At 42.6% G+C, this 14,178-nt stretch overlaps 1 protein-coding gene across 9 annotated transcripts in view; it reads left to right on the forward strand.

Moving 5' to 3' along the window:
* Window positions 1-14,178, forward strand: part of PLEKHA5 (pleckstrin homology domain containing A5) — a 74,981-nt gene that overhangs the window by 39,247 nt on the left and 21,556 nt on the right. For 8 of the 9 annotated variants that reach the window (XR_012882271.1, XM_075855623.1, XM_075855624.1 and 5 more), the window contains one exon: window positions 9,525-9,608. The exons of the other annotated variant lie outside the window; for it this stretch is intronic. Coding sequence is in view for 7 of the 8 variants with exons in the window: in XM_075855623.1 (XP_075711738.1) it covers window positions 9,525-9,608 (84 nt within the window). In the remaining variant the exon portion in view is untranslated. The remainder of the gene's footprint in view (window positions 1-9,524; window positions 9,609-14,178) is intronic. 9 annotated transcript variants of the gene reach the window in all.

Below are 14,178 nucleotides of genomic sequence, written 5' to 3' on the forward strand. Positions count from 1 at the left end.
GGAGAGTGGTGATGTCACTGCTGTATAATATATCTGGAGAGCGGTGATGTCACTGCTGTATAATATAACTGATATCTGGAGAGCGGTGATGTCACTGCTGTATAATATAACTGATATCTGGAGAGCGGTGATGTCACTGCTGTATAATATAACTTATATCTGGAGAGCGGTGATGTCACTGCTATATAATATAACTGATATCTGGAGAGTGGTGATGTCACTGCTGTATAATATAACTGATATCTGGAGAGTGGTGATGTCACTGCTGTATAATATAACTGATATCTGGAGAGTGGTGATGTCACTGCTGTATAATATATCTGGAGAGCGGTGATATCACTGCTGTATAATATAACTGATATCTGGAGAGTGGTGATGTCACTGCTGTATAATATATCTTCTATCTGGAGAGTGGTGATGTCACTGCTGTATAATATAACTGATATCTGGAGAGTGGTGATGTCACTGCTGTATAATATATCTGGAGAGCGGTGATATCACTGCTGTATAATATAACTGATATCTGGAGAGTGGTGATGTCACTGCTGTATAATATATCTTCTATCTGGAGAGTGGTGATGTCACTGCTGTATAATATAACTGATATCTGGAGAGCGGTGATGTCACTGCTGTATAATATATCTGGAGAGCGGTGATGTCACTGCTGTATAATATAACTGATATCTGGAGAGCGGTGATGTCACTGCTGTATAATATAACTGATATCTGGAGAGCGGCGATGTCACTGCTGTATAATATAACTGGTATCTGGAGAGCGGTGATGTCACTGCTGTATAATATAACTGATATCTGGAGACCGGTGATGTCACTGCTGTATAATATAACTGATATCTGGAGAGCGGTGATGTCACTGCTGTATAATATAACTGATATCTGGAGAGCGGTGATGTCACTGCTGTATAATATAACTGATATCTGGAGAGCGGTGATGTCACTGCTGTATAATATAACTGATATCTGGAGAGCGGTGATGTCACTGCTGTATAATATAACTGATATCTGGAGAGTGGTGATGTCACTGCTGTATAATATATCTGGAGAGCGGTGATGTCACTGCTGTATAATATAATATATCTGGAGAGCGGTGATGTCACTGCTGTATAATATAACTGATATCTGGAGAGCGGTGATGTCACTGCTGTATAATATAATATATCTGGAGAGCGGTGATGTCACTGCTGTATAATATAACTGATATCTGGAGAGCGGTGATGTCACTGCTGTATAATATAACTGATATCTGGAGAGCGGTGATGTCACTGCTGTATAATATAACTGATATCTGGAGAGTGGTGATGTCACTGCTGTATAATATATCTGGAGAGCGGTGATGTCACTGCTGTATAATATAACTGATATTGACACTGTCCCCCATAGACGCCTAATGGGTAAATTAAGGACTATAGGTTTAGAATGTAGAGTTTGTAATTGGATTGAGAATTGGCTCAAGGACCGTATCCAGAGGGTTGTGGTCAATGATTCCTTCTCTGAATGGTCCCCGGTTATAAGTGGTGTACCCCAGGGTTCAGTGCTGGGACCCCTATTATTCAACTTATTTATTAATGATATAGAGGATGGGATTAATAGCACTATTTCTATTTTTGCAGATGACACCAAGCTATGTAATATAGTTCAGACTATGGAAGATGTTCATGAATTACAGGCAGATTTAAACAAACTAAGTGTTTGGGCGTCCACTTGGCAAATGAAGTTTAATGTAGATAAATGTAAAGTTATGCATCTTGGTACCAACAACCTGCATGCATCATATGTCCTAGGGGGCGCTACACTGGCGGATTCACTTGTTGAGAAGGATCTGGGTGTAATAATCTGCAGCATCATCTGTCCTAGGGGAGCTACACTGGGGGAGTCACTTGTTGAGAAGGATCTGGGTGTACTTGTAAATCATAAACTCAATAACAGCATGCAGTGTCAATCAGCTGCTTCAAAGGCCAGCAGGATATTGTCGTGTATTAAAAGAGGCATGGACTCGCGGGACAGAGATGTAATATTACCACTTTACAAAGCATTAGTGAGGCCTCATCTAGAATATGCAGTTCAGTTCTGGGCTCCAGTTCATAGAAAGGATGCCCTGGAGTTGGAAAAAATACAAAGAAGAGCAACGAAGCTAATAAGGGGCATGGAGAATTTAAGTTATGAGGAAAGATTGAAAGAATTAAACCTATTTAGCCTTGAAAAAAGATGACTAAGGGGGGACATGATTAACTTATATAAATATAGTAATGGCACATACAAAAAATATGGTGAAATCCTGTTCCTTGTAAAACCCCCTCAAAAAACAAGGGGGCACTCCCTCCGTCTGGAGAAAAAAAGGTTCAAGCTGCAGAGGTGACAAGGCTTCTTTACAGTGAGAACTGTGAATTTATGGAATAGCCACCGCAGGAGCCATCACAGCAGGGACAGTAGACACCGCAGGAGCCGTCACATCAGGGACAGGAGACACCGCAGGAGCCGTCACAGCAGGGACAGGAGACACCGCAGGAGCCGTCACAGCAGGGACAGGAGACACCGCAAGAGCCGTCACAGCAGGGACAGGAGACACCGCAGGAGCCGTCACAGCAGGGACAGGAGACACCGCAGGAGCCGTCACAGCAGGGACAGGAGACACCGCAGGAGCCGTCACAGCAGGGACAGGAGACACCGCAGGAGCTGGTCACAGCAGGGACAGGAGACACCGCAGGAGCCGTCACAGCAGGGACAGGAGACACCGCAGGAGCCGTCACAGCAGGGACAGTAGATGGCTTTAAAAAAGGGTTAGATAATTTCCTAGAACAAAAAAATATTAGCTCCTATGTGTAGAAATTTTTCCTTCCCTTTTCCCTTCCCTTGGTTGAACTTGATGGACATGTGTCTTTTTTCAGCCGTACTAACTATGTAACTATACTATGTAACTATGTAACTATATCTGGAGGGCGGTGATGTCACTGCTGTATAATATAATATATCTGGAGGGCGGTGATGTCACTGCTGTATAATATAACTGATATCTGGAGAGCGGTGATGTCACTGCTGTATAATATAACTGATATCTGGAGAGCGGTGATGTCACTGCTGTATAATATAACTGATATCTGGAGAGCGGTGATGTCACTGCTGTATAATATAACTGATATCTGTAGAGTGGTGATGTCACTGCTGTATAATATATCTGATATCTGGAGAGCGGTGATGTCACTGCTGTATAATATAATATATCTGGAGAGCGGTGATGTCACTGCTGTATAATATATCTGATATCTGGAGAGCGGTGATGTCACTGCTATATAATATATCTGGAGGGCGGTGATGTCACTGCTGTATAATATAACTGATATCTGGAGAGCGGTGATGTCACTGCTGTATAATATAACTGATATCTGGAGAGCGGTGATGTCACTGCTGTATAATATAACTGGTATCTGGAGAGCGGTGATGTCACGGCTGTATAATATAACTGGTATCTGGAGAGCGGTGATGTCACTGCTGTATAATATAACTGATATCTGGAGAGCGGTGATGTCACTGCTGTATAATATAACTGATATCTGGAGAGCGGTGATGTCACTGCTGTATAATATAACTGATATCTGGAGAGCGGTGATGTCACTGCTGTATAATATAACTGATATCTGGAGAGTGGTGATGTCACTGCTGTATAATATAACTGATATCTGGAGAGCGGTGATGTCACTGCTGTATAATATAATATATCTGGAGAGCGGTGATGTCACTGCTGTATAATATAACTGATATCTGGAGAGCGGTGATGTCACTGCTGTATAATATAACTGATATCTGGAGAGTGGTGATGTCACTGCTGTATAATATAACTTATATCTGGAGAGAGGTGATGTCACTGCTGTATAATATATCTGGAGAGCGGTGATGTCACTGCTGTATAATATAACTGATGTCTGGAGAGCGGTGATGTCACTGCTGTATAATATATCTGATATCTGGAGAGCGGTGATGTCACTGCTGTATAATATAACTGATGTCTGGAGAGCGGTGATGTCACTGCTGTATAATATAACTGATATCTAGAGAGAGGTGATGTCACTGCTGTATAATATAACTGATGTCTGGAGAGCGGTGATGTCACTGCTGTATAATATAACTGATATCTGGAGAGCGGTGATGTCACTGCTGTATAATATAACTCATATCTGGAGAGCGGTGATGTCACTGCTGTATAATATAACTGATATCAGGAGAGCGGTGATGTCACTGCTGTATAATATAACTGATATCTGGAGAGCGGTGAGGTCACTGCTGTATAATATAACTGATCTCTGGAGAGCGGTGATGTCACTGCTGTATAATATAACTGATATCTGGAGAGCGGTGATGTCACTGCTGTATAATATAACTGATATCTGGAGAGCGGTGATGTCACTGCTGTATAATATAACTGATATCTGGAGAGCGGTAATGTCACTGCAGTATAATATAATATATCTGGAGGGCGGTGATGTCACTGCTGTTTAATATAACTGATATCTGGAGAGCGGTGATGTCACTGCTGTATAATATAACTGATATCAGGAGAGCGGTGATGTCACTGCTGTATAATATAACTGATATCTGGAGAGCGGTGATGTCACTGCTGTATAATATAACTGATATCTGGAGAGCGGTGATGTCACTGCTGTATAATATAACTGATATCAGGAGAGCGGTGATGTCACTGCTGTATAATATAACTGATATCTGGAGAGCGGTGATGTCACTGCTGTATAATATAACTGATATCTGGAGAGCGGTGATGTCACTGCTGTATAATATAACTGATCTCTGGAGAGCGGTGATGTCACTGCTGTATAATATAACTGATATCTGGAGAGCGGTGATGTCACTGCTGTATAATCTATCTGGAGAGCGGTGATGTCACTGCTGTATAATATAACTGATGTCTGGAGAGCGGTGATGTCACTGCTGTATAATATATCTGATATCTGGAGAGGGGTGATGTCACTGCTGTATAATATAACTGATATCTGGAGAGCGGTGATGTCACTGCTGTATAATATAACTGATATCTGGAGAGCGGTGATGTCACTGCTGTATAATATAACTGATATCTGGAGAGTGGTGATGTCACTGCTGTATAATATAACTGATATCTGGAGAGTGGTGATGTCACTGCTGTATAATATAACTGATATCTGGAGAGTGGTGATGTCACTGCTGTATAATATAACTGATATCTGGAGAGCGGTGATGTCACTGCTGTATAATATAACTGATATCTGGAGAGCGGTGATGTCACTGCTGTATAATATAACTGATATCTGGAGAGCGGTGATGTCACTGCTGTATAATATAACTGATCTCTGGAGAGCGGTGATGTCACTGCTGTATAATATAACTGATATCTGGAGAGCGGTGATGTCACTGCTGTATAATATAACTGATATCTGGAGAGCGGTGATGTCACTGCTGTATAATATAATATATCTGGAGAGCGGTGATGTCACTGCTGTATAATATAATATATCTGGAGAGCGGTGATGTCACTGCTGTATAATATAACTGATATCTGGAGAGCGGTGATGTCACTGCTGTATAATATAACTGATATCTGGAGGGCGGTGATGTCACTGCTGTATAATATAATATATCTGGAGAGTGGTGATGTCACTGCTGTATAATATATCTGATATCTGGAGAGCGGTGATGTCACTGCTGTATAATATAACTGATATCTGGAGAGCGGTGATGTCACTGCTATATAATATATCTGGAGAGCGGTGATGTCACTGCTGTATAATATAACTGATATCTGGAGAGCGGTGATGTCACTGCTGTATAATATAACTGATATCTGGAGAGCGGTGATGTCACTGCTGTATAATATAACTGGTATCTGGAGAGCGGTGATGTCACGGCTGTATAATATAACTGGTATCTGGAGAGCGGTGATGTCACTGCTGTATAATATAACTGATATCTGGAGAGCGGTGATGTCACTGCTGTATAATATAACTGATATCTGGAGAGCGGTGATGTCACTGCTGTATAATATAACTGATATCTGGAGAGCGGTGATGTCACTGCTGTATAATATAACTGATATCTGGAGAGTGGTGATGTCACTGCTGTATAATATAACTGATATCTGGAGAGCGGTGATGTCACTGCTGTATAATATAATATATCTGGAGAGCGGTGATGTCACTGCTGTATAATATAACTGATATCTGGAGAGCGGTGATGTCACTGCTGTATAATATAACTGATATCTGGAGAGTGGTGATGTCACTGCTGTATAATATAACTTATATCTGGAGAGAGGTGATGTCACTGCTGTATAATATATCTGGAGAGCGGTGATGTCACTGCTGTATAATATAACTGATGTCTGGAGAGCGGTGATGTCACTGCTGTATAATATATCTGATATCTGGAGAGCGGTGATGTCACTGCTGTATAATATAACTGATGTCTGGAGAGCGGTGATGTCACTGCTGTATAATATAACTGATATCTAGAGAGAGGTGATGTCACTGCTGTATAATATAACTGATGTCTGGAGAGCGGTGATGTCACTGCTGTATAATATAACTGATATCTGGAGAGCGGTGATGTCACTGCTGTATAATATAACTCATATCTGGAGAGCGGTGATGTCACTGCTGTATAATATAACTGATATCAGGAGAGCGGTGATGTCACTGCTGTATAATATAACTGATATCTGGAGAGCGGTGAGGTCACTGCTGTATAATATAACTGATCTCTGGAGAGCGGTGATGTCACTGCTGTATAATATAACTGATATCTGGAGAGCGGTGATGTCACTGCTGTATAATATAACTGATATCTGGAGAGCGGTGATGTCACTGCTGTATAATATAACTGATATCTGGAGAGCGGTAATGTCACTGCAGTATAATATAATATATCTGGAGGGCGGTGATGTCACTGCTGTTTAATATAACTGATATCTGGAGAGCGGTGATGTCACTGCTGTATAATATAACTGATATCAGGAGAGCGGTGATGTCACTGCTGTATAATATAACTGATATCTGGAGAGCGGTGATGTCACTGCTGTATAATATAACTGATATCTGGAGAGCGGTGATGTCACTGCTGTATAATATAACTGATATCAGGAGAGCGGTGATGTCACTGCTGTATAATATAACTGATATCTGGAGAGCGGTGATGTCACTGCTGTATAATATAACTGATATCTGGAGAGCGGTGATGTCACTGCTGTATAATATAACTGATCTCTGGAGAGCGGTGATGTCACTGCTGTATAATATAACTGATATCTGGAGAGCGGTGATGTCACTGCTGTATAATATAACTGATATCTGGAGAGCGGTGATGTCACTGCTGTATAATCTATCTGGAGAGCGGTGATGTCACTGCTGTATAATATAACTGATGTCTGGAGAGCGGTGATGTCACTGCTGTATAATATATCTGATATCTGGAGAGGGGTGATGTCACTGCTGTATAATATAACTGATATCTGGAGAGCGGTGATGTCACTGCTGTATAATATAACTGATATCTGGAGAGCGGTGATGTCACTGCTGTATAATATAACTGATATCTGGAGAGTGGTGATGTCACTGCTGTATAATATAACTGATATCTGGAGAGTGGTGATGTCACTGCTGTATAATATAACTGATATCTGGAGAGTGGTGATGTCACTGCTGTATAATATAACTGATATCTGGAGAGCGGTGATGTCACTGCTGTATAATATAACTGATATCTGGAGAGCGGTGATGTCACTGCTGTATAATATAACTGATATCTGGAGAGCGGTGATGTCACTGCTGTATAATATAACTGATCTCTGGAGAGCGGTGATGTCACTGCTGTATAATATAACTGATATCTGGAGAGCGGTGATGTCACTGCTGTATAATATAACTGATATCTGGAGAGCGGTGATGTCACTGCTGTATAATATAATATATCTGGAGAGCGGTGATGTCACTGCTGTATAATATAATATATCTGGAGAGCGGTGATGTCACTGCTGTATAATATAACTGATATCTGGAGAGCGGTGATGTCACTGCTGTATAATATAACTGATATCTGGAGGGCGGTGATGTCACTGCTGTATAATATAATATATCTGGAGAGTGGTGATGTCACTGCTGTATAATATATCTGATATCTGGAGAGCGGTGATGTCACTGCTGTATAATATAACTGATATCTGGAGAGCGGTGATGTCACTGCTATATAATATATCTGGAGAGCGGTGATGTCACTGCTGTATAATATAACTGATATCTGGAGAGCGGTGATGTCACTGCTATATAATATATCTGGAGAGCGGTGATGTCACTGCTGTATAATATAACTGATATCTGGAGAGTGGTGATGTCACTGCTGTATAATATAACTGATATCTGGAGAGCGGTGATGTCACTGCTATATAATATATCTGGAGAGCGGTGATGTCACTGCTGTATAATATAACTGATATCTGGAGAGTGGTGATGTCACTGCTGTATAATATAACTGATATCTGGAGAGCGGTGATGTCACTGCTGTATAATATAATATATCTGGAGAGCGGTGATGTCACTGCTGTATAATATATCTGATATGTGGAGAGCGGTGATGTCACTGCTATATAATATATCTGGAGAGCGGTGATGTCACTGCTGTATAATATAACTGATATCTGGAGAGTGGTGATGTCACTGCTGTATAATATAACTGATATCTGGAGAGCGGTGATGTCACTGCTGTATAATATAACTGATATCTAGAGAGCGGTGATGTCACTGCTGTATAATATAATATATCTGGAGAGAGGTGATGTCACTGCTGTATAATATAACTGATATCTGGAGAGCGGTGATGTCACTGCTGTATAATATAACTGATATCTGGAGAGCGGTGATGTCACTGCTGTATAATATATCTTATATCTGGAGAGCGGTGATGTCACTGCTGTATAATATAACTGATATCTGGAGAGCGGTGATGTCACTGCTGTATAATATAACTGATATCTGGAGAGCGGTGATGTCACTGCTGTATAATATAACTGATATCTGGAGAGCGGTGATGTCACTGCTGTATAATATAACTGATATCTGGAGAGCGGTGATGTCGCTGCTGTATAATATAACTGATATCTGGAGAGCGGTGATGTCACTGCTGTATAATATAACTGATATCTGGAGAGCGGTGATGTCACTGCTGTATAATATATCTTATATCTGGAGAGCGGTGATGTCACTGCTGTATAATATAACTGATATCTGGAGAGTGGTGATGTCACTGCTGTATAATATAACTGATATCTGGAGAGCGGTGATGTCACTGCTGTATAATATAACTTATTGGTGTCCGGCGTCCGGTCAGCGTTGGTCCTCGTCACCTTGTGTGTTCAGACTCCTTGTGGACCTTGGATCCATGCTGTGATAATGTATACGGTGGTCCTGTATGTCCCTCTCCCGCCCTCGCACAGTTTACCATCTGGATGATGAGAATAAATTGTGTTTCTGCAGTTCGGCTTTGCTCCTGAGAGAAGGTCGGTGCCGGCGGGATTGTCTACGCTGCCCGTTACACCGCAGGGTCTCCAAGGCAAAACCGTGAGTGGCACATTTATCTGTAATAGCAGCAATTACTGGCGGCTCCGGTATATTGCACCGTCTGCCCGGACTCCTGTAAATAAGAGTCACATGTTAAACAGAGCGCTGCTGTCCAGCCGGGGGTAGACCTGAGAAGGGCATGATATAATGTGGTGCATGCTGGGAGCCGCACCGTTATCACCTGCACCTCCGAACTAGAGGTACATCTCCTATATACAGCCCCCCAGATAGAGAACTAGAGGTACATCTCCTATATACAGCCCCCCAGATAGAGAACTAGAGGTACATCTCCTATATACAGCCCCCAGATAGAGAACTAGTGGTACATCACCTATATACAGCCCCAGATAGAGAACTAGAGGTACATCTCCTATATACAGCCCCCAGATAGAGAACTAGAGGGACATCTCCTATATACAGCCCCAGATAGAGAACTAGAGGTACATCTCCTATATACAGCCCCCAGATAGAGAACTAGAGGGACATCTCCTATATACAGCCCCAGATAGAGAACTAGAGGTACATCTCCTATATACAGCCCCCCAGATAGAGAACTAGTGGTACATCTCCTATATACAGCCCCCAGATAGAGAACTAAAGGTACATCTCCTATATACAGCCCCCCAGATAGAGAACTAGAGGTACATCTCCTATATACAGCCCCAGATAGAGAACTAAAGGTACATCTCCTATATACAGCCCCCCAGATAGAGAACTAGAGGTACATCTCCTATATACAGCCCCCAGATAGAGAACTAGAGGTACATCTCCTATATACAGCCCCCAGATAGAGAACTAGAGGTACATCTCCTATATACAGCCTCAGATAGAGCACTAGAGGTACATCTCCTATATACAGCCCCCCAGATAGAGAACTAGTGGTACATCTCCTATATACAGCCCCAGATAGAGAACTAAAGGTACATCTCCTATATACAGCCCCCCAGATAGAGAACTAGAGGTACATCTCCTATATACAGCCCCCAGATAGAGAACTAGAGGTACATCTCCTATATACAGCCCCCAGATAGAGAACTAGAGGTACATCTCCTATATACAGCCCCAGATAGAGAACTAGAGGTACATCACCTATATACAGCCCCAGATAGAGAATTAGAGGTACATCTCCTATATACAGCCCCAGATAGAGAACTAGAGGTACATCTCCTATATACAGCCCCCAGATAGAGAACTAGAGGTACATCTCCTATATACAGCCCCAGATAGAGAACTAGAGGTACATCTCCTATATACAGCCCCCAGATAGAGAACTAGAGGTACATCTCCTATATACAGCCCCAGATAGAGAACTAGAGGTACATCACCTATATACAGCCCCAGATAGAGAATTAGAGGTACATCTCCTATATACAGCCCCAGATAGAGAACTAGAGGTACATCTCCTATATACAGCCCCCAGATAGAGAACTAGAGGTACATCTCCTATATACAGCCCCCCAGATAGAGAACTAGAGGTACATCTCCTATATACAGCCCCAGATAGAGAACTAGAGGTACATCTCCTATATAGAGCCCCAGATAGAGAACTAGCGGTACATCACCTATATACAGCCCCAGATAGAGAACTAAAGGTACATCTCCTATATACAGCCCCCCAGATAGAGAACTAGAGGTACATCACCTATATACAGCCCCCAGATAGAGAACTAGAGGTACATCTCCTATATACAGCCCCCAGATAGAGAACTAGAGGTACATCTCCTATATACAGCCCCCCAGATAGAGAACTAGAGGTGCATCACCTATATACAGCCCCAGATAAAGAACTAGAGGTACATCTCCTATATACAGCCCCCAGATAGAGAACTAGAGGTACATCTCCTATATACAGCCCCCAGATAGAGAACTAGAGGTACATCTCCTATATACAGCCCCCAGATAGAGAACTAGAGGTACATCTCCTATATACAGCCCCCAGATAGAGAACTAGAGGTACATCTCCTATATACAGCCCCCAGATAGAGAACTAGAGGTACATCACCTATATACAGCCCCAGATAGAGAACTAGAGGTGCATCACCTATATACAGCCCCAGATAGAGAACTAAAGGTACATCTCCTATATACAGCCCCAGATAGAGAACTAGAGGTACATCACCTATATACAGCCCCCAGATAGAGAACTAGAGGTACATCTCCTATATACAGCCCCCAGATAGAGAACTAGAGGTACATCTCCTATATACAGCCCCCCAGATAGAGAACTAGAGGTGCATCACCTATATACAGCCCCAGATAAAGAACTAGAGGTACATCTCCTATATACAGCCCCCAGATAGAGAACTAGAGGTACATCTCCTATATACAGCCCCAGATAGAGAACTAGAGGTACATCTCCTATATACAGCCCCCAGATAGAGAACTAGAGGTACATCTCCTATATACAGCCCCCAGATAGAGAACTAGAGGTGCATCACCTATATACAGCCCCAGATAGAGAACTAAAGGTACATCTCCTATATACAGCCCCCAGATAGAGAACTAGAGGTACATCTCCTATATACAGCCCCCCAGATAGAGAACTAGAGGTACATCTCCTATATACAGCCCCAGATAGAGAACTAGAGGTACATCTCCTATATACAGCCCCCAGATAGAGAACTAGAGGTACATCTCCTATATACAGCCCCAGATAGAGAACTAGAGGTACATCTCCTATATACAGCCCCCAGATAGAGAACTAGAGGGACATCTCCTATATACAGCCCCAGATAGAGAACTAGAGGTACATCTCCTATATACAGCCCCCAGATAGAGAACTAAAGGTACATCTCCTATATACAGCCCCCAGATAGAGAACTAGAGGTACATCTCCTATATACAGCCCCCAGATAGAGAACTAGAGGTGCATCACCTATATACAGCCCCAGATAGAGAACTAGAGGTACATCTCCTATATACAGCCCCAGATAGAGAACTAGCGGTACATCACCTATATACAGCCCCAGATAGAGAACTAAAGGTACATCTCCTATATACAGCCCCAGATAGAGAACTAGAGGTACATCTCCTATATACAGCCCCCAGATAGAGAACTAGAGGTGCATCACCTATATACAGCCCCAGATAGAGAACTAGAGGTACATCACCTATGTACAGCCCCCAGATAGAGAACTAGAGGTACATCACCTATATACAGCCCCCCAGATAGAGAACTAGAGGTGCATCACCTATATACAGCCCCAGATAAAGAACTAGAGGTACATCTCCTATATACAGCCCCCAGATAGAGAACTAGAGGTACATCACCTATATACAGCCCCCAGATAGAGAACTAGAGGTACATCTCCTATATACAGCCCCCAGATAGAGAACTAGAGGTACATCTCCTATATACAGCCCCAGATAGAGAACTAGAGGTACATCTCCTATATACAGCCCCCCAGATAGAGAAGTAAAGGTACATCTCCTATATACAGCCCCCCAGATAGAGAACTAAAGGTACATCTCCTATATACAGCCCCCCAGATAGAGAACTAGAGGTACATCACCTATATACAGCCCCCCAGATAGAGAACTAGAGGTACATCTCCTATATACAGCCCCAGATAGAGAACTAGAGGTACATCACCTATATACAGCCCCCCAGATAGAGAACTAGAGGTGCATCACCTATATACAGCCCCAGATAGAGAACTAGAGGTGCATCACCTATATACAGCCCCAGATAGAGAACTAGAGGTACATCACCTATATACAGCCCCCAGATAGAGAACTAGAGGTACATCACCTATATACAGCCCCAGATAGAGAACTAGAGGTACATCTCCTATATACAGCCCCCAGATAGAGAACTAGAGGTACATCACCTATATACAGCCCCAGATAGAGAACTAGAGGTATGTCACCTATATATAGCCCCCAGATAGAGAACTAGAGGTGCATCACCTATATACAGCCCCAGATAGAGAACTAGAGGTGCATCACCTATATACAGCCCCAGATAGAGAACTAGAGGTACATCACCTATATACAGCCCCCAGATAGAGAACTAGAGGTACATCACCTATATACAGCCCCAGATAGAGAACTAGAGGTACGTCACCTATATATAGCCCCCAGATAGAGAACTAGAGGTACGTCACCTATATACAGCCCCAGATAGAGAACTAAAGGTACATCTCCTATATACAGCCCCCCAGATAGAGAACTAGAGGTACATCTCCTATATACAGCCCCAGATAGAGAATTAGAGGTACATCTCCTATATACAGCCCCCAGATAGAGAACTAGTGGTACATCTCCTATATACAGCCCCAGATAGAGAACTAGAGATACATCTCCTATATACAGCCCCCCAGATAGAGAACTAGAGGTACATCTCCTATATACAGCCCCCCAGATAGAGAACTAGAGGTGCATCACCTATATACAGCCTCAGATAGAGAACTAGAGGTACATCTCCTATATACAGCCCCCCAGATAGAGAACTAGAGGTACATCACCTATATACAGCCCCAGATAGAGAACTAAAGGTACATCTCCTATATACAGCCCCCCAGATAGAGAACTAGAGGTACATCTCCTATATACAGCCCCCCAGATAGAG

Source organism: Rhinoderma darwinii, chromosome 3 (assembly GCF_050947455.1).
Source record: "Rhinoderma darwinii isolate aRhiDar2 chromosome 3, aRhiDar2.hap1, whole genome shotgun sequence".
Lineage (NCBI taxonomy): Eukaryota > Metazoa > Chordata > Amphibia > Anura > Rhinodermatidae > Rhinoderma > Rhinoderma darwinii.